At 41.3% G+C, this 25127-nt stretch overlaps 1 protein-coding gene across 2 annotated transcripts in view; it reads right to left on the bottom strand.

Annotated features, from left to right (window-relative positions):
- Positions 1-6865: 6865 nt before the first annotated feature.
- NUP37 (nucleoporin 37) overlaps positions 6866-25127 on the bottom strand; it is a 47119-nt gene continuing 28857 nt past the window's right edge. For both annotated transcript variants that reach the window (XM_075551092.1, XM_075551093.1), the window contains exons 6-10: positions 13927-14017; positions 10475-10656; positions 9978-10028; positions 7612-7705; positions 6866-7119 (exon numbers count right to left, since the gene is read on the bottom strand). In XM_075551092.1, the coding sequence (XP_075407207.1) occupies positions 7006-7119; positions 7612-7705; positions 9978-10028; positions 10475-10656; positions 13927-14017 (532 nt within the window). In that variant the 3' untranslated portion in view covers positions 6866-7005. The remainder of the gene's footprint in view (positions 7120-7611; positions 7706-9977; positions 10029-10474; positions 10657-13926; positions 14018-25127) is intronic.

Below are 25127 nucleotides of genomic sequence, written 5' to 3'. Positions count from 1 at the left end.
CTTCCCTAACCACCAACATAGAGGTTGGGATTTACAACACATTTTTTTGAGACACAATTTAATCCATTACAGCATTTCTGGGACAACTTCAGAGTTCAGACAACTACAAAATCCCAGACACAAATGTGCAAACCAGAATTCTATTTCTTCATCCCTGACACGAGATTGAAAACAGCAGCAGAAACATTTCTAGGTCAGTGTCAATATGTAGTCACAAATTACCGAAGTAGAAACAAATTGGAGTGCATGGGTGTGTGATTTTGTGTTTTGGCATGGGAGCGATACTGAAATATTCACAATCTACAAGCCAAATCATAAAAATAAAATGGGATTTATAATCCCATCATTTTGAAAGAGTAGGCTTTAGGTCTGACATCTTGCAGATTTGTGATATCCTGACTTTTGCTTCAACAGTTCTAAGGAAGACAAGTTCTAGAATTTTAGTACATTTTTTCCCTCTCTCCATGATGTCTGTATGTGAAATCATCCTGAGAAAAAGTTATTTTCAATGCAAGAAGTGCCTCTTTGACATTTTTTTTTTTGCCTCTTTGACATTTTTACAACACAATTAAAACTGGGTCACATGCATCCTCACACCACCTGTTATTCATCAGGAATTAGGTAGTTCTGGTGCTGGGCTATGACCCACAAGAGGCGGTTTGAAACCGCCAGCAGCTCTGCCAGAGAAAGCCTGGGCTTTCTACCCATAAAGTTACAGGCTTTGGAAACTCACAGGGTGGCTACCAGTCAGCATTGACTCCGTGGCAGTGAGTTGGGTTTTTTAGGTCTGATAACAAATTCCTTATCTAAATGGTTTCTCTTGTCTTTTTCTTCTTCAATGTAAAACATTTTAAAGAACATTTACCATGCAAAAGATGATTATCCTGTCACTTTAAAGTAATTAAAATTGGAAATCAGTATTAGACTACATGTCAGATGTAAAGAAAGAAAAGGAGGGTTGGAGCTCTCAATGCTTACTCTAGAAAAAAAAAAGTATTCCACTCCTGAAGCCAAGAGGTAAAGGAATTCCTCTTACTTCTTGAAAGTGTGTTAATAGAAATGTTCTTCCTCTGAGGGAGGAAACAGTTCCCGTCTCCTTTGACACAACTGTATTTCCGTCATCAGGAATGACCTTTTCCCCGACAGCTTCCCCTGATAAGAGATAGTGGTCCTACAAGGAGCCCCAGTGGGGTAGTGGTTGCGTGTTAGGCTGCAACCTACAAGGTCAGCAGCTTAAAACCACCAGTTGCTCTACAGGAGAAAGTGGGAACTTTCTACTCTTGTGGAGTTAGTCTTGGAAACTCACAGGGGCAGGTCTGCTCTTTCCTAGTGGGTTGCTCTGGGTCGGCATCGACTCTATGGTCATGATTTTGGAAGCTTCCCATATTTTGGACAAGTTCTTCTCCCAGAGAAGCCATCTCCCAGACACTTAAGCCCAACCTATTATCCCTTCAATCCCTACCCCTAAAGAGTGCCCTCTATTTTAAAGCCAGTTCTATAAGCAGAAGATATTTTCAAATTCACTGACCTAAGTTTTAAGCCCCTTAGTTTTTGGATATATCCTAAAATTATAATTTTTTATACAATTACTTAAGCAACTATTAAGGGTAACACCAACAGAATTCCCTCCTTGTTGCTCTTCTAAACTTAAAATCTGCTTATGAAAGCGTAAGAGAAACTATATTATTTGGCATGACATTTTATATATCTTATAAAAATGACATATTAAATGACTGGCTTAGAAATTAATAATTCTTAAAATGTGTATGCTAAAGCATGCAAATATTTACACCAAACTTCTAAACTATGTCAGAATTTCATTATTATCTGAACAATTTCTTATCTTAAAGATAATATTCTTGATTCAATAAGATCAAACAAAAAAACTTATTGGCATTATGAATGGAAAAAAATGTTCAAAACCCTCTACATTCACCCAATGGAATACTATGCATAACTAACGGATAATGATGATTCTAGAACACACCTTTTAACATGGATGGATTGGAGGAACATTATGCTGAGTAAAGATCTTGAGTCACAAAGAACAAACATCGTAAGAGACCACTGATATGAGGGGTTTAAAAAAAAAAGGTTTTCAGACTCTTAAGAATCAAACTTTAAGGGTGGTAGGGAAGTAACAGGCCAGAGCAGGGATCAGCAATTTTTTGAGAAAAAAGTCAATCCTATCCCTCACAATTTAAAAATTATTTGAGCCATAAATGTACATTTACAAATGAAACCGCCATTATCTCAATAATATCCTTTAAGTGAAGCTGACAGTTTTATTTTCATTTTCAATTGTACTTCAGAGCCACATGTACAGAAATTGCTGTAAATGGCTCACAAGTCAGTTTGCTGACCCCTGGGCTAAGTAAGGGCAGCGAGGTGTTAACATGGGGAACAATGGAGGTGGGCTGGGCTGGGGGTAGGTGGGATTAGGACAATCAACGGGGAAGGTGGACAAGTTAGGTTGTTGAAAGCAAAAATGATTTTCATGTGAACTCCCACCTAATTCAAAATAAAAAGTTAATTGAAAAAGTTCCAAGTCTTCAAAAGCAAGAGCCATGCATTGGAGATACAGCAAAGAGGGCCACAAGGCCCTGACTCATGGTGGACACATGCCCTGTGTTGTCCTTCACTTTCATTTAAGATCCTTCTAACAGCCGTTCCATGCTCTAGTGATGTCTAGCTCCATTCTATTAAAGGAAATGGAGCTTCGAGAGGGGAAGAAGGTGCAATAATGCAGTTTGTAGAGAGCAACTGAACTCTATACCTGACAAACAGAAGGAACACCAGGTTCTTAAGCTTTTGTGACTGCTTCATGAAGTACCACAAAACAAGACATACAGGTCTGACTTACACAAAGGGGATTGCAATGATCTTCGAGAGGATACTCACAGATCTGTTGTTCTGTTGCCACTGGGTGCCATCTCAAAAACATTTGTTTTCCCCAAATAACTCCTTATGCCTTTTAAAAATCAAACAATAGTTTAGTTTCACTGGTGAAGAACATCTGTCTTGAGCATATGCTCCTGTAAGAGCTATACACATGGGATCAGACTGATAAAAGCAACTCGAAAGAGTAGAAAGGATACTTCAGAGGCCATTGAAATATATTAATGAGGGATAACTCAAAGAGAGGCTGAGAAGTTGTTGATTGATGTATATTCTCACAATGGAACTATGTAAAATACACACACACACACACACACACAATTGTAAGTCTTGTTAAGAATGGTGAAGATTATTAAAATGAATTGTTAAAGGTATCCAGCTAAAACTCATTTTCGAGGGAAGGTTAATCCTATGGTGGAAATAGTACAGGGGTCAGGTCTGACCACCTCTGGCTACACAGAGGAGAAGGGAAGTCCAACTTCCCATCTTCCTGAAGATGTTTCCTGTGAGGGAGAGGTGAGACATGACCCCACCCTCCAACTTCCTATTCCCCAGGATACTCCCCTTCTCTCGTGGGTTCAACAATGTGTTGTGTTAGCCACACAGACAATGCTCAGGGTGATGGGGCTTTATTCGGGAAGATGAGTCGAAACACATCAGGTCATAACCATTTGGGAGGCAGTCTCATTTGTGTGCAGAAGTGCTTCTTCCCAGCCATGCTGGCAGTCACGTCTGGTCTCTCTGCTCCTCATCTTCTCAGTCAGGCAGCCCCTTGGCCTCCACCGTGCTCAGGCAAGTGTTACCAAGTTCTTCCAGCACTGATAAATGCCCAGAGGGCACACTGCTTTGCAAACGATCCTTTTGTCAGAAGGTACCAGCTTCACTTGTTCTGTGGGCTAGAAAATCCACATAACTCTCTCTCATGGTATCAGTGCCTGGGCCTCTGGTGCCTCTCTGCTACTTCCAGCACTTCACTGGGGAATTTCACCCACAGTCTTCTTCTAGGGATCTCTTCTATCTTATGGTCATGGGATTCCCTGTTTCTGCTTCTGAGATGGGTCACGTTACCCTAAACTAACCCTTGAGTTAGAGCACATCTTATTTGCACGCTGCTACTTAGTCACTAAGTAGAAGTTGCAAAGACTGGATAAAAGAGCCTTAGCAAATGATTTCAATTCACCATGCCCATATACCAAATATGGTTCTAAAGTATATAAAGTAATATGCATAGGACAAACAGTAATGTCGAACATAACCAAAAATGTTTTTAGGCAACTTTAAAATCTGTTTCTTTAAAATTAAATGGAATGATATAATCTTTCTACTTAGGAACTGATTCCTATCAATATTGATTACTATGAAAATGTGCGTATGGTGCGCGTGCGCGCGCGCGCACACACACACACACACACACACTCAACAGTCTTGGAGTAAGAGAACTTTTTCTCTTTTTGTAAATATCTGTATCCTTCAGAATTTTGAAAACAGCATATATTCATAATATAGAGGATACATTGTCAAGAATCCTGTGATACATCAAAACCACTATTTGTCCTAGTCACCTCTTCTTTGGAGCTGAGCTGCTGAGACAATTATGCAGCTTTAAAAGATGATAAAACCAGATAGGAGAATCTGAATGGATGATATGGGGGACGAGAGGGACAGGGTACTAACCCACCTGGGGGAGAGTATTGGTTGTGTCCCCACAGATCTGGAACATGCATACGGACCCACCACGACACACCAAACAAGGAGGGCAATGCAAAGTACAGAGGTCTACACAAAGAGGCTGGACGACACGCTGGCCCAAACCAGAATTAGGCCGACCCCCACACTCGAAGGGAATACCACAGAAAACAAAAATAGATCGTCTGGAGAGGGAAAGGAACTGACCCACCACACCACATCCAGAAGGAAGCTGAAACAAAAGAAGGCGAAAGGACGTAGTGGAGTACACCTGGGTCCACCAAGCCCAAGGTCGATAGACCAGCTAGAAAGGCCCATCGTACAGAGAGGACCATTCAGCTGGCCACACTACAAGATGCAACATCCTGCACGTCCGGGCCAGGACGTGGCACCTCACAAGCTACATCTAGAAAACACTCCTAAAGGCCAACGAACTGACCTTGAACTACTAGCAATTTTTCTTTTAATATTTGCTATCTTTTTGTTTTGTCTTTTATTTCATTTGTTTTGTTTTTTACCTTGTAAAATTTGTATGTTAGTGGCTTTTCTGCTTATCAGTGTGTTGATGTTGCTTCTGTCAAAGCCATGTTCTTATGTGCCACTTGGGCGCTATCAAAGTCATCTGCATTAGTATGCACATATTACTATATCAGCAGGTCCACCTAGACAAGATAGGCTGGACAAATAATGAGAGAAGAAAACAACAGGACCCTGGAGGGACATGAGAGCGTGGGAGGTAGGGGGAGGAGGTGTCGCCCAACACAGGGACAAGGGAATAGCGAGTGGTTCAAAACCAGAGGAGAGAGGGGAGGGGAGGACTGGTAGGGAGTGACCAAGAGCAAGGTAACTGAGAGGAATTACTGAAACCAGAATGAAGGCTAAACATGGTAATGGGACGGGAGGAAAGCGAAAGGAAATAGAGGAAAGGAGTAGGAGGCAAAGTGCATACAGAGAAGCCTAAATACAGACATGTACATATATAAATATATTTATGATTATGGGGGCAATAGACTTATGTGCATACATTTATAGGTTCAGTAGTAGGGTAGCAGATGGACATTGGGCCTCCTCATGCATAATCCCCCAATACAATAGTACCTCGCCCTGCTAAACAGTCATTGCAGGATACCCACCTTCCCGACATGATCACTGAAGAGACGTGTGTGTAAGCAAACGTGGTGAAGAAAGCTGATGGTGCCTGGCTATCAAAAAGATATAGCATCTGGGGTCTTAAAGGCTTGAAGGCAAATAAGCGGCCATCTAGGTCAGAAGCAACAAAGCCCACAGAGAAGAAACACATGGCCTAAGCAAATACAAGGTGTTGAATGGACCATGTAGCAGACACCAAGGAACAAAAACAATCATTGTGTGATCACCTTCCTCACATAATCGCTGAAGATGTAAGTGCATAAGCAAGTGTGGTGAAGAAGGCTGATGGTGCCCGGCTACTGAGAGATATAGCGTCTGGGGACTTAAAGGCTTGAAAGCAAACAAGCGGCCATCTAGCCCAGAAGCAACCAAGCCCACACGGAAGCAGCACACCAACATAGGTGATCGTGAAGGGCAGAGGAGACCAGGTCTCAAACAACAAAGGCGGGGTGGTGGTGAGAATCACATCACCGTGAATGAGGGGGAGTGCGTCATGGGGACCCAATGTGCATCTGTAGACAGCTGGACATCCCTTGCAGAGGGGTTGTGGGGAGATGAGTCACTCAGGGTTCAGTGTAGCAACAATGAAACTAAAAACCTTCCTCTAGTTCCTGAACGCTTCCTCCCCTCCCAATTATCATGACCCCAATTCTACCTTGCGGACCTGGTTATACCAGAGGATGTACCGCGGTACAGTGGGGATCTGGAGGCACAGCGAATCTAGGACAGATGAACCCCTCAACACCAGCGGTGGGAGAACCAATCTTGGGGATCTATGTGTAACCTCCTCTCTGGGGGATGGGCAATGGGGAGGCGGGTGAGGGGAGACGCCGGGGAGTGTAAGATATAATAATTATTTATAAACTATCAAGGGATCGGGGGGGGGGGGGAGTGGGGAGGGAGAGGGATGGGGAAAAAAAGGGAAACCGAGCTGATTCCAGGAACCCAAGTGGAAGGTGAATTATGAGAATGACGAGTGCAACGAATGTATAAGGGTGCTTTGCTCAATTGATGTATGTACAGCTTGTGATAAGAGCCTTATGAGCCCCAATGAAAAGATTAAAAAAAAATACTATAAAAAAATAATTAGAAAAAAACCCAGATAGGGAGAACAAGAAGCAAAGTATTTTCAAATCACCAAGATTTTATTTAACAAAAGCACTGAGAGGTATTTCTAATGCATATAATACTTTTAATATAAAAATAAGGAATTCTCCCAAAATCTGTGCTAAAAATACAAATTTTATGGATCTAAAGTAGAGAGAACTTTTTTCACACTTCCGTCACCCAAAACTGCAGCTTGTGGTCTGCTCCAATTGCACACAGTGGGAGAGTCCTGTGCCAGGAAAGACCAGATCCAACCGCTACCGTTCCAATGAGGATGGGCTGCAAAACGTAAAGAATTAAGGCAGCTCAATACATATCCAAAGTTAATAACTAAAAATGACTTTTAAAATTAAGGAGTACACCGATAGTGTATTTACAGTGGAAGCATAATTTAAACATATAGCCCCTCCCAAGTAAGACACATTATTTGGCTGTGCTGGCTAGAGTAACAGATACTATTCATCTGTGACAAAATAGTGCAACTCACATGGAGGTGCAAACATTTTTTTGCTGTCTACACCAAACAAGTACAATTGAATACAAGAAAAATGCACAAGCAGAAGTAATCTGCTTCTTCAATGAATACTGGCAAAGTGATATGCTGCCACTGGTGAACTCAGGTATGAAAAACACTATCTCGTTCTAATTTCAGCAGATAGCAGGCACTCATAAATGTCTTTAGCTACATATTTAAAAAACGGAGGCTATAGGTGGAAAAGTAGAAAAGACACACTGAAAAACCACACATATCACAAAACATTTCCAGAGTACCTGAGGGTGTCCCAAATGATGGATCTGAAACTGGCTCGCCATTTTGCCCGGGTAGCCCATTGTTGCAAACAAGTGCTCACTAATTGTGGACCACCTAGGGAAAAAGACAGAATAAAAATAGGTAGTTTCTTACAGAGAGCCGCACACTTTTCTGAAAGAGGTTATTTTTTTTCCTATATGAAAGCAGTAATTTTAAAACTCTAAATTTGCTAACATGGCTCTACAATGAAGACTGGTCACTAAAATAATTCCAGGGCAGTTAGCATAAGTATTTCTCACGCTGTAAGTATTTTCACGCACTTAGGCTATAAAAGGATAACACAGCCCCTTTCTTATAACCAAAGGGCGTACAGTGTGGTGGGAGACACAAATATGTCATCAGACAGACATAAAGTGTCTCATAATACATTTTAAAAACACAAAAAGTAACATTCTCACTAACATTTGTTCTAACATTTGTGGTACACTCGTGTGCTTAAAGTCCTTGGTACAGCATAAACACCCAGAATACTGGAGCGCACTGGAATGCTGGCTTTCAAAACATCCCATCAACAAGTGTTTCTAAAGCTCCAGTGACAGCTCACTGTAGTAGGGAGATGTACGGGAAAAAAGAAAGGATTCCTCGGGAAAACAAAAGCTAAAATCCAAGTTGATAGTTTGTGTGTGGTAGACTGCTGTTTCAATGGGAGCAGAGACCTAACATTATTCAGGTGGCTCTGGGTCCAACCCTGGGAGATGAGGCACATCTGCTTTAAGCCAATCACTGCAGACGGGGACAAAAGGGATGTGCTCCTTCCTCCCCCCTATTATTTTGGGCCATGTGGAAGGAAGAGATGCTGACCAGGCCTCTGGTATCATCCTGTGGCTGCACAGTAACAGGCTTAGGGCCCTGCCACTGAGGAGGGCAGAGGGCAAGGACGCAAGGGTCTGGACTCTCGGAAGCACTGAGGCGTGCTAGCCCAACCCTAATGCTGGCAGCTCACTGACTCATCGTGCTGAAATTCATTTATTCTTGATGGGGAAGTCAGGATGTTTCCCGTAATCTGTAGGTGTCTTACATGTAGTTCAATATATTTTCATCCTAGGGGCACGTAAAATATGGTTTGCTTAAGTTCTACAATTTTATAGGAGATAATTTGGAATAAAAAATACATGTTGCACTGGTTTTAGTTAGTTGGGATTCCTGTCATTTAGAGTTGAAAGATCCTGATGAATACACTATATAACGGACTATTTTATAAAAATCTAAAAGTACAGACAAAATAATAATTTATAAATTATCAAGGGTTCATTAGGGAGAGGGGAGCAGGGAGGGAGGGGAAAAATGAGGAGCTGATGCCAAGGGCTTAAGTGGAGAGCAAGTGTTTTGAGAACGAGGAGGGTAACGAATGTACAAATGTGCTTCACACAATTGATGTATGTATGGATTGTGATAAGAATTGTATGAGCCCCCAATAAAATGATTTTAAAAATCCCACAAAAACTTAAGTGTACAAGGTAGACATCTGTATGCGAGTTTCAGTGAAAATAGGAAGATATAGCATACAAGCGGGCTCCAAAAAGTTTGTGAGAAAACAGAATGGAAAGATAATGGCATTTCCCCATGACCTTAAAAATAATGTGTGTTTGTGTGTGTGAGAGAGAGAGCGAGAGAGGGAATGAATCAGGTGAAGGTGTGCGGTAGAGCAGATCATCAGTTTTACATTTGACAATTCATACACATTGTTTCAGCTCATCCACTGCAGCTTCCTCAATGTACCAGCAACCAACCCACTTTCTTCCTGCTTCCATGTCTTCTTCTTCCTTAACTCTCTGACCTTTGCCGTTCGGGAAGCACTGCCCTTTTGATTTTAAATGGTTGCTTCCTCTACTACAGTGGTGGGCTGAGTCCCAGACCTGAAGGCAGAGTAAGCGTGTCCCACCCGCTCTGTCTGACCAGTCAGTCTTGCCTCCTTGACGATTATTGGCTCTGTTTCATACTTTCCCACCCTTATCTTGCATGAACGTTTTGAATCCCCTTCATAGGTAGCATACTCTTAGTTAAACACAACCATAATCTACATGCGTATATAGCAATATACTTATAGTCACACTTTGACCAGCACAGAAAATTACTAGGAAGGACACACTCTGTGTCACTGGAGTGATACTAGCAAAGTGGCAACATATGTTATCACAAAATTTTCAAAGAACATTTTGGAAAACACATCATTCCCTTAACCAGACCCAAAGGTAACAGGAAAAATGTTAGGAAAAGTCCAAAAAGCCCAAAAGGAAAATCTGAGATTATTCCACGGGTTGGCACAGCACAAAATAATCAAGTTCACAAAATCAGATTATAGCTCCAACACAGAATGATGTACTACCTGAATGAACAGGCTCGCTCGAGGTGGACGGGTCTCTTCTCTTGAGGGTAACTAAAAGAAAACAGTTTGCATTTTATGAATTACATCTAAGACTCAGGTAGGTATGTTCTCTCTTAAGGACAGAATGCCTAATGTATTTCAACCGCAACAAAGTTTCAAATACATACTCTGTTGCATAATGTAAAATATGGTACAGAGATGAATATGACTTAGCAGGACAGGACACCATCACTCAATAGCATCAGAGTTTTCCTTTTGTTCCTGACATAAGCAAACATCACTTAGGTCAAAGATGTCCTTTTGTGAGTTAGTTACTCCCAAGTAAATTTGCCAAGTCTGGGTACCCATCTGTTATGTAAAAACCTGTGCTCTGACTTTTCTCTAAGGAGAGACTTGATTTTGCTCTATGAGTAGTCAAAAACAGCCCCTGTATCATCAAGCAACAGGGAGCTGTAAAAGCAACTGTAAGCAATAAAAGAATTATACCGAGGAAGTACCTGGATTGCGTAATATCCCAAATTAACCAATCACTTCCTGCGACAGCTCCAACCTTGAAGGTGTTCTTCAGGCACCAGTGTGCTGACATTAGTGGCACCTGCTCCGATTCCAGAGACAAAATAGCCTGTTGGGCGAGCAGATCATAGAATCGGATCGTTCCATTCTTCTCTGCAACCATCAGCTGGAAGAGAAAAATCCCGCACTGAGTCATCGATCGCACTCGGTAAATCTCAGAAGCATTTGTGTACAAGTACTCTGTGCTGTACAGTAATATCCAAACATCTGAACCCATTGCAGTTGGGAGATCATATGCAAAGGAAATAGGACAAATAAAAATAGTCCCAATTTGAAAATTCTTAAGAGGGAATTGGCAAAAGAATGACACAAGAACATTAGGTACCACTTTAAGTGATGCTGCAGGTTTACTAGAAAGAGACTTATTCTGGGAAAAGTTACCATTAAATTATGTTGCTTAGAAAGGGTACCGTGTTTCTCCACAGAGACACAGTTAAATGTTGTTACACATCCTCACGCAGCGTGAGCCCGTTTCCAGAGGGAGCATACAAGGAAAGAACACAGATGGCCTGGGGAGCAGGCTGCTCTCCCTGCTTAAAAGCACAATGACTGGCAAGTTGCAGGGTCTTACCTGGCAATTTCCTCATTTATGAAATGGAGAAGTGAGGATAAGAACAGCTAGCCCCCTGCAGGGTTGTTTTGAGGATTGAATATGGAATGTCTGTGAAGGACCTAGGACAGTGAGCATTATCGATACTAGGGCTGCTATGAGCCCTAATTGGCTGGATTCCCTCAACATTCCTTTGGTTCTAAGATACTGGCAGCTACTTTGGGCGGTGTGATTAAAAAGCTCAGCTGCTGACAGTAATCTGAAGATTAGAGGCTACATAGGGGTGGATGTACCCTCGTGACAATAAATGCAACATTTAAAGACCTGGAAAAGTGTGTGTACAGAGAGGGTAGAAAGGTAACTTGAGGATTGCAAATTTATTTGATTTTAAAAAATTATGTGATTTAGAGCAGTAACTTCCAAATACTTTTAAGTGATGGGGCAGGAGAATTGAAGTCGAAAGTTATAGGTGATGGGCTCAAGGCATTTAGAAATAAAAGATGTGAAGAAAGATTAAGAGGCAGAAGAATGTCATCGTAAAGAACTACAGAAGCAGAGTACAGAAGGAAGAACGTTGCGGCTGTCAGCTTCCGTCCAGAGGAAGTCTCAGAAACCTTTCTACTGGTCCTGTAGTCACAATTGATGGGGTGGAAACCTTTTTTTTTTTTTTTTTTTTAACAGAAACTCTCGTTCTATCTACTCTGCTCTGTAGCGTTGCTAAGAGCAAAAACTAATTCATGGGTAATAAGTTGGTTTTCTTTTGTGTTTGCGTTGGTGTACGTATGAGGATAAGAAACAGCTGAAGAAGACAACAGTCAATAAGAAGAAGCGTGAAGACAATAGAGGGATGTTACAGCAGGGTGCAGAAGGAATTCACGTGAACTCTAAAGGACACTTACAGGACTAACTTTAACTTTCTAGGGAAAAAGACAATAGTAAGAATGATGCACATTCTGGAAAATGAGGATCCTGTGTTGAATAGCTTCTTATCTTCCCAATGAAATAAGAATTAAAGCCATATGCTGATAATAATTTGCAGAACATTTCTAGTATTTTAGAATGTTTTTACCTTGAATAGGAACAGAACACTACCATGGCTAGGAAAGAACCTCCTGACACTACCACTATTACACAATGAATTTAATAAAAACAAACAAAACCCCCCCAAAAGTGCAATATTAGAATACTGCCACCAGTTTTTGGATCGCAATCTACAAAAAGCAGGAAAAATAGACTGAATAAATGCCATTTGGAGATGACAATTGCATGTCTAAATAATCAGATAACTTGTTTTTAAAGGTCATTTACTGGGAGCTCTTACAGCTCTTACAATAATCCATACATCAATTCTATCAAGCATATTTGTACATATGTAGCCATCATTATTTTCTAAACATTTACTTTCTATTTGAACCCTTGGTATCAGCTCCTCTCCCCACCCCATCACCCTTTGATATAACAAAATTATCATTTTCATATCTTACACTGACACTGTCTCCCGCCCCCCCACCCCTGTTTCTGTTTTTAGTCCCCCTAAGGGTGTGTGTCGTTATGTATATTGATCATCGAGAGGGTTCCCTTTCCTCCCCCCACCTTCTGATACTCCCATTTCTGTTCCTGAGGGATTTATCTGACCTGGATTCCACGTGTTGTGAGCCCTTATCTGTACTGGTGTAGATGCTCTGGTTTAGCCCACAGTGAAAGGCAGAATTGGGGTCATGATAATGGGGGTGAGGAAGACTCAAGGAATCAGAGGAATACTGTGTTTCATCGGTCCCATACCGAGCCCTGGCTTACTCATCCTATCCTTGTGACCTTTCTGTGAGGGGATGTCCCAATGTCTACAGATGGGCTTAGGGTTTTGCTCTGAACACCCCCATTCTCAACAATATGGTTTTTGTTTTGGGTCTTCTGCTACCTGTTACCCTATCCCATGGACACCTCATGATCGCACAGGCTGGTGTGCTTCTTCCATGTGGGTTTGTTGCTTCTCTGCTAGATGGCTGCTTGTTTAACGTCAAGCCTTTAAGACCTCCTGACGCTGTATCTTTTGATAGCCAGGCACCATCATCTTTCTTCATCACGTTTGTGTGTGCACCCAAGAACAAAGTGTTCTTGCATTGAGGGTGGGCTTGAGCAGAGGTCCAAAGTCCATTCACTACTTTGATGTATTTCCATATACATATATGCACATACGCCGATACCTCTTTTTATAAATTAATGCATTCATGTATTTATATATGTACACACCTATGTTTATACCTCTATCCATAGTTTTGCTTGCTAGATCTTTCCGTTTTTACCTTCCTCCTGCACACCATCACGCTCGCCCTTCTTCTGCCTCTTAGTAATTCCTCTCAGCTAGATTTCTCTTGCTCAAACACCCCCAGGATTTCTACTTCCTCTCCTTGTTGTTGACTGTAATTCCCTAGTTGTTCCCCTGTCTCTGGCATTGTTTGCTCACTGCTTCCTTCCCCCAACTCCGCTCCCTCCCCTGCACTGCCCCAGGTCCCTCCAGAACCGTTGGTCCCATGCCTATCTCTTAATATTCTGGTCTAATATAGCAGGAGCACTGGTGTGTGTGTGGGGGGGGTGATTCTACATGGATGCCATTTTTGACTCCTCCTCTTTGGTTGACCATTCTCCATGAACTTTTAAAGCCTCCTCATTCAGATAACTTTTAAGATTGCTAGATTGATCCCAATTTGTGGCAATGAAGAACTCTGCAGTGTAAATGTCACTCATTTTCTCCTTTAGGTGTCTATGTACCACATTTCTGTATGACTTTTAAGTTTGATGAAAGATGTCTTAATTCTAAATATTAACCTTGTAAGTTTCTTCAGGATGCCAGCAAACACTCATTCCTGGGGAACGGAGAGCAAAATGAGCTGTTTGACTTCCTTCTAAGTCCCAAACCCTATTAAAAAAACAGAAGGTGTAAAATGTTAACATTTTTGACATATCAGGACACTAAAAAAATTAAGTTTCCATGAATTTATTACTATTAACCAGAAATTGTTAGGCAGACTTTTGTAGTTAAAGTTTATATATTAGAGGAAATTATCATATTGCTTTATATGCCAATAGTTAAGAAGTATTTAAGGTTTTCCATATTCACTTATGGAAGAATCTCATGCACACTTTTGATCTAATTAATCTAACACAGGAACACTGTAATGCAGTGGCCAAACTGGGAGAAAGATGAAGCTTCTACTACAGTAAAGATTACAGCCTCACAAACCCACCAGGACAGCTCTACTCTGACCTACCGGGTTGCTGTGAGTTGGAACCAACTCAGTGGTAGTGACTTTTAGAAATTTTGAGGTTTCGAGGTCACTCATTCAGTTGCTTCCTTATCATTCCAGTTACATTAACTTCTACCAGTGGTACTTTCAAAAAGTGCTCTAATTTTCAAAAATAATGTTAAGAACGCTATGTTTGCCTTCATTGTTTATTATATTTACCTTTGGATTTCCACTCGTCTCTACTCATTACATATTAAGTATGTACTTAATCACATAAGTCTCCACATATTACACATTTTCTGTCTGCCTCACTTTTTTGATACTCTCCCTTAAGAGATGCAAGATGCCAGATTAAAGGAGGTTAGAACAATAGGTGCCTGGTTTCTTCCCTTGTCCATCAGGCTACACATGGCTATTGTCTTTACTATCCCAATTGTTTCTTATTCCCAATGAAGATCCAGACTGAGAAATAAAAATAAATAAAAACAAAAGACTCAGGAATCCTAGTGAAAGGACCTTGATGTGAGAAGCATGACCGATCCCTGGAAGGTTTCCCGCCGAATGTTGCACTCAGCTGTCGCATCTAGATGGCAAAAGGTGCTAAGAGAGCGACAACAGCAGTCCGTGGGTAGCTGGCAAAGTGCCCCGCTATTCCAGTCCTTAATAATGGAACGCATTCATTAGTATATCTGGAACTTAAGTTTTTAAAGATTTCTATGGATCTCACTTAAGACCATGAAACCATTTCAAGAAATTTAAAGAACATATTTCAAAAGTTGTGCAAAAATTCAGTTTGAAGAAAGAAAATATTTATTGGACATTGCTATAATTGTGGGACGCATCACATATTTCACGGGTTTCTTCCCTGTAGAAATGATCAGGCCTCCATTCATGAAATGCATCGCAAGCGGGCTGCAACGGTGGCTGCAGCACGGCAGCGGCTGTGGTGATGTGCAGAGACGGGCAATAGTTTGTTCTTGTCCATCTAGGGGTGCTCTGAGTCGGAACCAACTCCATGGCTCTAGCAGCAACTCCTTCCTCTCACAAAATAGCACTCGCCACCGTTATTTACGGTGATGGAGGGAAATTACAACTTACTTGTAGAGGAGGCTCACATTTACCAAAGTTTATGTTTCACTGTCACACGAATGAACTAGGGATTTCTTTCTACTGCCTTTTAAAAATAAAGGGCGGTCTAGCACATATTTTGACATTATTGAACTAGTGGAATTTGTCTTGCACATCCAGTGATTCCCATGAGAGAATCACTTTTTGATCTTGTTCTAATATATTTTTGGTTTTCGTTGGCTATTATCTTGTGAGCCAAATTCATACCAGCATATTTTCATAATTTTTCCTTCTTTTAAGTGAAGTTAACAAAAGAAAGATATCAAAGGTACAAAATATAAAGATGTGATATAAAAACAGGGCAATTAATATAGTGTATTCTTGGTCAAAGAACCAAATTTTAGTCTAATTTTTAAAGTCTTTTTTCCAGAATAAAACTCAATACCTCTCTTTTGAACATGATTTAAAACCGAAGGGGAAAAAAAAAAAAAAAACCCGAAGGGGATCTAAATTACTTTTCACAGGACTTACTAGGATAAGATGACTTATGGCTTATAATTATAATCCTATTCAATAATTCTTAGTTGCATAATCCAAGTACTAAACATGCAAAAATATAACAAATACGGCTGAAGTGTGTTATTGTAACTAAATTAGCTACAGATGGTACAATTTAAGCTGTTAAGTCATGTCTCCCTGTTTTTGATAAGATTCCATAATTAAACTCTTTTCAAACCCTTTTAGGAACACAACTCATTTCTTCCTCAACTAGTTAATATTAGTTCCATCAGATGAAGGTCTTTTTGGGGGCGATTTTTCTAAAGTACATCCCACAAAACAAGATCACACAAATCAGAAGTGTAGGGCTCAAAGAGAACACACGCAGGACAGCACACAGATGAAGAACCCGATCATTGCCAGAGTAAGTATTGGTCTGTGTCTCTTCTCAGCTGCATTTCTTTGCCTCTCACAAGAGGTATCCACTATCCAACTTCGGACACTATAGTGTAATTTTGTCATTATTTAATCATAAAACTGGAATCATGTGGTCTGTATTTTCATGCTTTTTGGGGTAGGGGGTTGGTGTCTGGCTTCTTTCACTCAACATTAAGCTTGGTGGCCTTTACCAACCCCGGTGCACAATTTACGCTCTCCTTGCACTCGCTGCCGTCTTCCACTGGAATGACACTGCAACACACTCCCCTTTCCACTGTTTATCGGCATTTAGGCCTCTTCCCATTTTTGGTCACTACAAATAATGCCCCTACAGCCCCCTTTCTACACTTACATGTATCCCTTGTCTGAATGGTGAAAAGTACAGCTTTTTAGTTGCTCATATTTGAAGGTAGATCTTACAAATAATCTATTTTCTTGCCTATTATGCTATTTTTATATGCTAATGCATAGATAAATATGAATACATTTCAAAATGCCAACAACACGCCTATAGTAACAAACTCTCAACTGTTTTGTGATAATCTTCTTTCCTCCACCTTGTGGACCTGACAAGAAAGAGATGGGCTATTCTCTAATACACTAACACGCCGATAGATGAGGCTCTTCTTTTAGCTAAGCTTGGTGTATTACTGTAACTACATGGTACTATATGTGAAAGATGAATTTGAAAGAGTTGTTTCAATAAACTAAGTTGATGGCAACTAATTAAAGGTAAGTTTATAAAAACAAAACATGCTCACATTAGGTTTGTGTGGCAGTTCTAAAAAATCCAATTATATTAATAAAAATCAAGATGTATTCCAAGACTGCTTTGCAAATGCCTGTTCCATGTAGATACATTATTAGCAATATGGTCCATACAAGAAAGATTAAAAAGTCTGTTCAGGGACTGAAAAGGAAAAAGTATCTATGTTCAAGGGACTTAAAAAGAAAAAAATCTATGACTAAATATCATAGATTGGCAAATGGTAGTTCATGTATGTTATACTCACATCCACAGGGAGCCCTCTGAGTATAGTAGGCAGCACACTGGGCTTTGAACCACAAAAGTCAGTAGTTTAAAGCTAACATTTGCTGTTTGGGAGAAAGAGGAGGCTTTCTGCTTCCATAATGATTGGGGGTCTTGGAAACCTAAAGGGGCAGTTCTATCCCCTAATAGGATCACTGTGAGTCAGAAGTGACTCTACAGCAATGAGCTGGGTTGAGCTGCTATTAAATAAGGTAGGCAAGCTCTCTTATAACATGATCTTTTGAGTTAATGGACATATACACTGCTTATAGAATTATTAGTCTACATTATGTCAGATAAGAGTTTCTATTTTAACAAGAACATTCGTAAATTTAGAAATTCAGGTTTAAATATTTCCAGATTTATTTACCTCTAAGCTTATTTGTTCTTAGTAAATAAATAACCTAAAAATCAACTATAACCATCAAGGCACAGGTTCCAGAAAAGCAGTGTATCACTGAAGAGAAATATATTAAGGTATTATGGCCTTCCTAATATACATAATCATATAAACAGAAAAATAATAGGCTATTAAGAAACGTGTGTAAAAATAACGTTATCAAGTTAAGCTAACTTGGCCCCAAATCAAGAGCTACTTAAATGTTTGTAAAGTCAATGTTAATTAGCTGACATACTAGAGTCAGTAACATAGACTAAATCAAAGAGCACCAAATGAACAGACCATCATTCTTTAAGAACAACGAAATGAGTTTTGATCCAATTTGATGACAATTTTAACAAAATCCTTTAGCCTCAATAGGATTATTTATAAAATGCAAGGGTAAAAAGGCCGAAGAGATATCGCGATCTAAGATTAGAAATTACACTTTACTTTTAGCAGAACATTAAGCATCTCTACCATGTATAATTAAAGGCTGGATATCTGTCTTTATGAATAAAAAGATACTATAAATTGGGTGTTGGTATATTGGGATACTCTTGTTACTCTCAAGGGTCTTAAATTGGAAATTAAGAGAGGAAGATGTTCCTCCTATGAATCAAAAGGAAATTTCTTGGTCAATACTCTTTTATTTTTGTTTGTTCTTAACTGTTCACTGGCAACTCTTTGTCTGCTAAGGAGTTCATTGTAGATGGAAATTTCTACTACCAAATGTTTTTGACAACACAGACAAAAGGAGGAATGGATGACATTAAATGACACATCTGTATCCAGTTGGGTCTCTCTAGCTGGTACAGCAAAACAGACAAACCGCAATCTTTCTCAAAGACATGATTGGATCACATGAGTCAGTGTACTGATTAACTAAATATGAAAGCAAGAACAAAAGTAATACAGCGATGTAGTCATAGGATGAGAAGGCAGGCACAAGGTTGCTGGGTGCAAGAATATGACCTTCAAATATCCTTAAAGAAGAAACTTATTTAAAAAAAAATCATTTCATTAGGGGCTAATACAACTCTTACACAATCCATACATACATCAATTGTGTCAAGCACATTTGTACATTCATTGCCCTCATCATTCTCAAGACATTTGCTCTCCACTTAAGCCCCTGGCATCAGCTCATTTTTCCTCCTCCCTCGCTGCTCCCCCCATGAACCCTTGATAATTTCTAAATTATTATTTTGTCATATCTTACACTGTGCAACATTTTTCACGCACTTTTCTGTTGTCCATCCCCCAGGGAGGAAGCTATATGTAGATGTTCGTAATCAGTTCCGTCTTTCCGCCCCATCCTCCCTCCACTCTCCCAGTATCGCAGTTATCGCCACTCTCACCACTGGTCCTGAAGGGATCATCAGCCCTGGATTCCCTGTTTCCAGTTCCTATCTGTACAGTGTACATCCTCTGGTCTAGCCAGATTTGTAAGGTAGAATTGGGATCATGATAGTGGCGGGGCGGGGGGGGGGGGGGGAAGGAAGCATTCAAGAACTAGAGGAAAGTTGTATGTTTCATCATTGCTACACTGCACCCTGACTGGCTTGTGTCTTCCCCTCGACCCTTCCTTAAGGGGATGTCCAATTGCCTACAGATGGGCTTTGGGTCTCCACTCCGCACTCTCCCTCATTCACAATGATATGCTTTTTTTGTTCCGATGATGCCTGATACCTGACTCCTTCAACAGCTCGTGATCACACAGGCTGGTGTGCTACTTCCATGTGGGCTTTGTTGCTTCTGAGCTAGATGGCCGCTTATTTACCTTCAAGTCTTTAAGACCTCAGATGCTATATCTTTTGATAGCCAGGCACCATCAGCTTTCAAGAAGAAACTTGTTTTACAATCTGTGATGGCGCAGTGTTGATCTCCCCTCTGAATTCCAAACAGTCAGCCACGACTTTAGTTATGAACAGCCCTGGAGGCATAGTGATTACACACTGAGCTGCTAACTGCAAGGCCAGCAATTTAAAAACATCGGCCTCTCCTTGGAAGGGAGACAGGGCTTTCAACTCCCATAATAAGTCAGCCCTGGAAACTCACAGGGACAGTTCTACCCTGTGCTATAGGGATGCTGTGAGTTGGCATGGACTTGATGGCAATGATTTTTTCGAAATTTACTTATGAGGCTATTGATGACTGGAGAGGGTATAACGTGAAATATTACATTAGTCAATGAGTACACAGTAAGACAAAACATATGATACTACATTGAATGCTAAATATATGGTTTTAAATGTTAAATGAGTTCAAAGGTGGGGAACCATTATTTATAAGCCATAATTATAAGCATATTTAACCATAATTATAAGCACCGATCAAAGGATTTGTAGTTACATAATCTGTTGTCAATTTGAGACACGAGTGAAGGGGTGGAGTTTAGCCTGTCAATCAGGTCGCAGCTTAATGACCACATTTGGAGGCGCTAAGGAGATAAATATCCCATTGGAGGTGGGAGTCATGCATACTCCCTGTGAGACATTCCTGTTGACAAGCTACATGGAACTATGCTGACGGGAGCCAGAGCCTTGGAGCTGGAGAAGCCATGTGGAGACCTACGTCAGTGCTAAAATGCTGCACTGCCACTGGATCCACAAGATTTTCCACCCACTGGCCTGTGATCTTCCTGCACTAGGCGTCATTGCATGTGTTGTTTGAGTCTGAAGAGGAATTTACAGATTGATACAGGGCAATATGGGCTAATATCGGACTTCTGGACTTGATGGGAACTGGGCTGGGATGTTTTTTTAATGTGCAATTACTCTTTATATAAAGCTCTTTCCTATACATGAGTGTCTATGAATTTGTTTCTCCAGTCTACCCCCATTACCATGGGATATAACTGATACAGGCTGAAAATGAAAACGGTAGGTTTGAGTTGTTAATAAGCTTTTGTCAGCTTGTAGCTCAGGCCACAGAGCACCCTGATAGGTAGATAAAAGGCCTAAAGAAATGAAGGTTTAAAAAAAAAACTGCATGGATGAAGGGGCAGGAGGAGAGAGTGGAGCACAGCCTGGCCCACCAGGCCGTGATGATGATGTTCCTGAGTAGAGCAGCCAGTCCACAGAGAGAACAACATGGCTGGCCCTACTATGAGACATGATGCCCCTCAGTGACTAAGGGCGATACAGGGGACAGCACCGGAGACAGAGTGTGGGAATTGCACCTGACCTGATCCCACCACACCGAGGCAAATCACTAGGGGAGTGCAGCGGAACAGCAAGGGAATGGAGTGGCAAGGTCCCCAGGGAATGCTGAAAGTGGACTTTGGGGCCAGGGCGTGGTGCCCCAACAGACTGGACTGGAAAACGCTCCTAAGGGCCAGCAAACGATCCCTGAACTAACTACAAGCTTTTCTCTTGTGAACTGTTTTGTTCTGTTCTTTTTCAGTGGTTTGTTCTTGTTGTTTTGTTGTCTGGTTGTATACCGTTGCTTTGTTTTCCTCTGTCTAGTTTTTGTGCATGTTAGTGACTCCACAGGTCTGTCTGAATAGGACAGGCTGGATGAACTATCTGGATGAAAAACAACGGGACCGACAGTTCCGGGGGGACTTGGGGTGGGGGGGTAGGGGGGGTAAGGAAGTGGTGTTAACAAACCCAGGGACAAGGGAAAAACATGGGACCCCAAATGGTAGAGAAGGGGGAGTGGCAGGCCTGGTGGGAAATGATCAAGGGTAAGGTTGCTTAGAGAAGAGGTATACTCTAGCCCAGGGGGCGATGAAGCATGGTAGTAGGGCAGGAGGAAGGTCAAGAGAGATGGAGGAAAGAGCTAGGAGTCAAAGGGCATTCATGGAGGTCTAGACAAAGACATGTACATGCAAATATATATAGGAGGATGGGGAAATAGATCTATGTGTCTATATTTATAGGTCAAGTATTAAGGTGGCGGAAGGACCTTGGGCCTCTACTCAAACACTCCCTCAATGCATGAATACCTTCTTTTATTAAATTGGAACTCTATGATGCTCACTCTCCCGACACAACGGCTGGCGCCAAAGTGGGTGAACAAGTAAATGTGGTGAAGAAAGCTGATGGTGCCCGGCTATCAAAAGAGATAGTGACTGGGGTCTTAAAGGCTTGAAGATAAACAAGCGGCCATCTAACTCAGAAGCAACAAAGTCCACATGGAAGAACACACCAGCCTGTGTGATCGAGTGGTCCCAAAGGGATCAGTTACCAGGCATCAAAGAACAAAAAATCATATCATTGACTGCACACCTCCATGATAGGATCGCTGAAGACAAATGGGTGCATAAGCAAATGTGGTGAAGAAAGCTGATGGTGCCCGGGTATCAAAAGAGATAGTGTCTGGGGTCTTAAAGGCTTGAAGGTGAACAAGCGGCCATCTAGCTCAGAAGCAAATAAGCCCACATGGAAGAAGCACACCGGCCAGTGCGATCACGAGGTGCCCAAGGGACCAGGTATAAGGCATCATGCAAAAAAAAGATATAAGTGTGTGTATGTATGTGTATATATGTGCATATGTATATATGTATGTGTATATATGTATATATATATCATATTAAATGAAGGGGGAAGTGCAGAGTGGAGACCCAAGGCCCAAGTGTCGGCCAATGGAGATCCCCTCATAGAGGGGTTTAGGAGAGGAGATGGGTTAATTAGGGTGTGAGGTAGTATCGATGAAGAACACAGCTTTCCCCCAGATCCTGGATGCTTCCTCCCCCCAACTACCATGATCCGAATTCTACCTTGCAGGGCTGGATAGGACAGAGGCTGTACACTGGTACATATGAGGGTTGGAGGTACAGGGAATCCAGGGTGGATGATACCTTCAGGACCAAGGGTGTGAGGGACGATGCTGGGAGAGTGGAGGGTGAGTGGGTTGGAAAGGGGGAACTGATTACAAGGATCCACATGTGACCTCTTCCCTGGGAGAGGGACAGCAGAGAAGGGGGGGAAGGGAGACTCCGGATAGGGCAAGATATGACAAAATAACGATGTATAAATTACCAAGGGCATATGAGGGAGGGGGGAATGGGAAGGGAGGGGGAAAAAAAAAAGAGGACCTGATGCAAGGGGCTTAAGTGGAGAGCAAATGCCTTGAGAATGATTGGGGCAGGGAATGTATGGATGTGCTTTATACAATTGATGTATGTATATGTATGGATTGTGGTAAGAGTTGTTTGAGTCCCTAATAAAATGTAAAAGAACAAAAGAGAAAAAATGATTAGGGCAAAGACTGTACAGATGTGCTTTATACAATTGATGTATGTATATGTATGAACTGTGAAAAGAATTGTATCAGCCCCAATAAATTGTTAAAAATAAAAAAAAAACTGCATGAATTCCATGGTGCTCACCTTCCCTACACGATCATTGAAGACAAAGTGAGTACATAAGCAAATGTGGTGAAGAAAACTGATGGTGCCCAGCAATCAAAAGATACAGTGCCTGAGGTCTTTAAGGCTTTAAGACAAACAAGCAACCATGGAGCTGAGAAGCAACAAAGCCCACATGGAAGAAGCACACCAGCCTTTGCGCTCACGAGGTGTCCAAGGGATCAGTTATAAGGCATCAAAGAACAAAAAATCGTATCGTTGTGAATGAGGGGGAGTGTAGAATGGAGAACCAAAGCCCATCTATAGGCCACTGGACATCCCCTTACAGAAGGGTCACGGGGAGGAGATAAGTGTAGTGATGATGAAATACACAACTTTCCTCTAGTTTTTAAATGCTTCCTCCTCCCTCACTATCATGATCCCAATTCTACCTCACAAATCTGGTTAGACCAGAGGATGCACACTGGTACAAATAGGAACTGAAAATACAGGGAATCCAGGACAGATAAACCCCTCAGGACCAATAATGTGAGTAGCAATACGAGGAGGGTAAGGGAAGGTGGGAGAGAAATGGGGAACCGATCACAAGGATCTACAGATAAGCCCCTCCCTGGGGGACAGACAACAAAAATGTGGGCGAAGGGAGATGTCAGCCTGTGTAAGACATGACAAAATCATAATTTATAAATTATCAAAGGTTCGTGAGGGGGAGCGGGGAGGAAAGGGGAAAATAAGAAGCTTATATCAAGGGCTCAAGTATAAAGAAAACGTTTTGAGAATGATGATGGTAACAAATGTATAAATGTGCTTGACACAATGGATGTATATATGGATGGTGATAAGAGTTGTACGAGCCCCCCCAAAATGATTTAAACAAGAAAAAAAATGGCATGATAGCTTGAGTCATGAATTTTATAAAAGTGCCTTTCAGTATTTGTCGCTGTTTCAAATATATTAGAAGATTACACTAGTTCTGATTTTACTTTTTTAAATACTTGAGACTAATTGGTGGTAATCTTATCATACAGTAGTGGTATTATTCATAAAGAAATAGATTACTAGAAGTTTGAATGACTTGCGAGTAAAGAGTAAAAATGTGAGATAATTGCATATTCCTAGCTTCATCATCTGTGTATGTGCGTTTGTTTGGGTGGAAGGGTGGGAGTGGAGGAGGAGAGGCAGTGACCTGCTTCAAGTGTAACACTAATATTCCAACTCTACCACGGAGGCAGTAGTTGGGTGGCTCATTAGACTCTTGGACTAATGATTTCTCTTCACTGCAGACAGGATACTACGAATGGCTGTACTTAGCTGGCTGCTCACAGCTTTAAAACCGTATTGCTACTAGTCAAGGCATAGCTCGTCTTATGGATTATGCTATGCCAACTGACCTACAGTTCTTCCCACACTGTCATCCTAAGCCCTCAATTCAGTAACTAAGTCACTCCGAGTGTTTGGTTATGGATGATTGGTGAGGTTAACTTTGACCTTCACATGCTCCACTATTTATCATTGTTGCCCATCATTCTTCGTGTCGTTCTCAGTTCTTCCTTTACTGAACTGGGTCAATGTTGTGCTGACCCCCCCTCCCCCCCCATTGTCTACTGCCTTTCCCTTCTCTCGAGTTAGCATGTGTTAACTGTTCAGTTATTGATTTTCCCTCTTTCCCTTCTGGTGGCCATCAAAGGATGTTCAGTATTCTCGTTGTTAGTGTACAGTAGTGTTTCCCAAAGTAGGCGATACTTCCCTTTGTGGGACACTGGGATGATCCCGAGGGGCTGCAAAAGTTGATACCTACACTTTACCTACACTTCCCAGGATGGGGAAGAGTGCTGAATGCTTTTTTTTTTTTTAGGGGTGGGGGGGGGATCCTGAAAGAAGGGTGGCAGGCCAAATAAGTTTGGGAATCTATGATACAGAGGAATCCAACGGATTTTTGTTGGATGATCTTGTATCCTGTCATGTTGCTCAATCAGTCTATCAGTTCCAGTAGCTTTCCTGTAGAATCACTGGCACCATCTATGTATAGGATCACATCATCTGTAAACAGAG

The sequence above is a fragment of the Tenrec ecaudatus genome, chromosome 6 (assembly GCF_050624435.1).
Source record: "Tenrec ecaudatus isolate mTenEca1 chromosome 6, mTenEca1.hap1, whole genome shotgun sequence".
Taxonomy (NCBI): Eukaryota; Metazoa; Chordata; class Mammalia; order Afrosoricida; family Tenrecidae; genus Tenrec; species Tenrec ecaudatus.
This window is presented reverse-complemented; position numbering and strand designations above follow the sequence as displayed.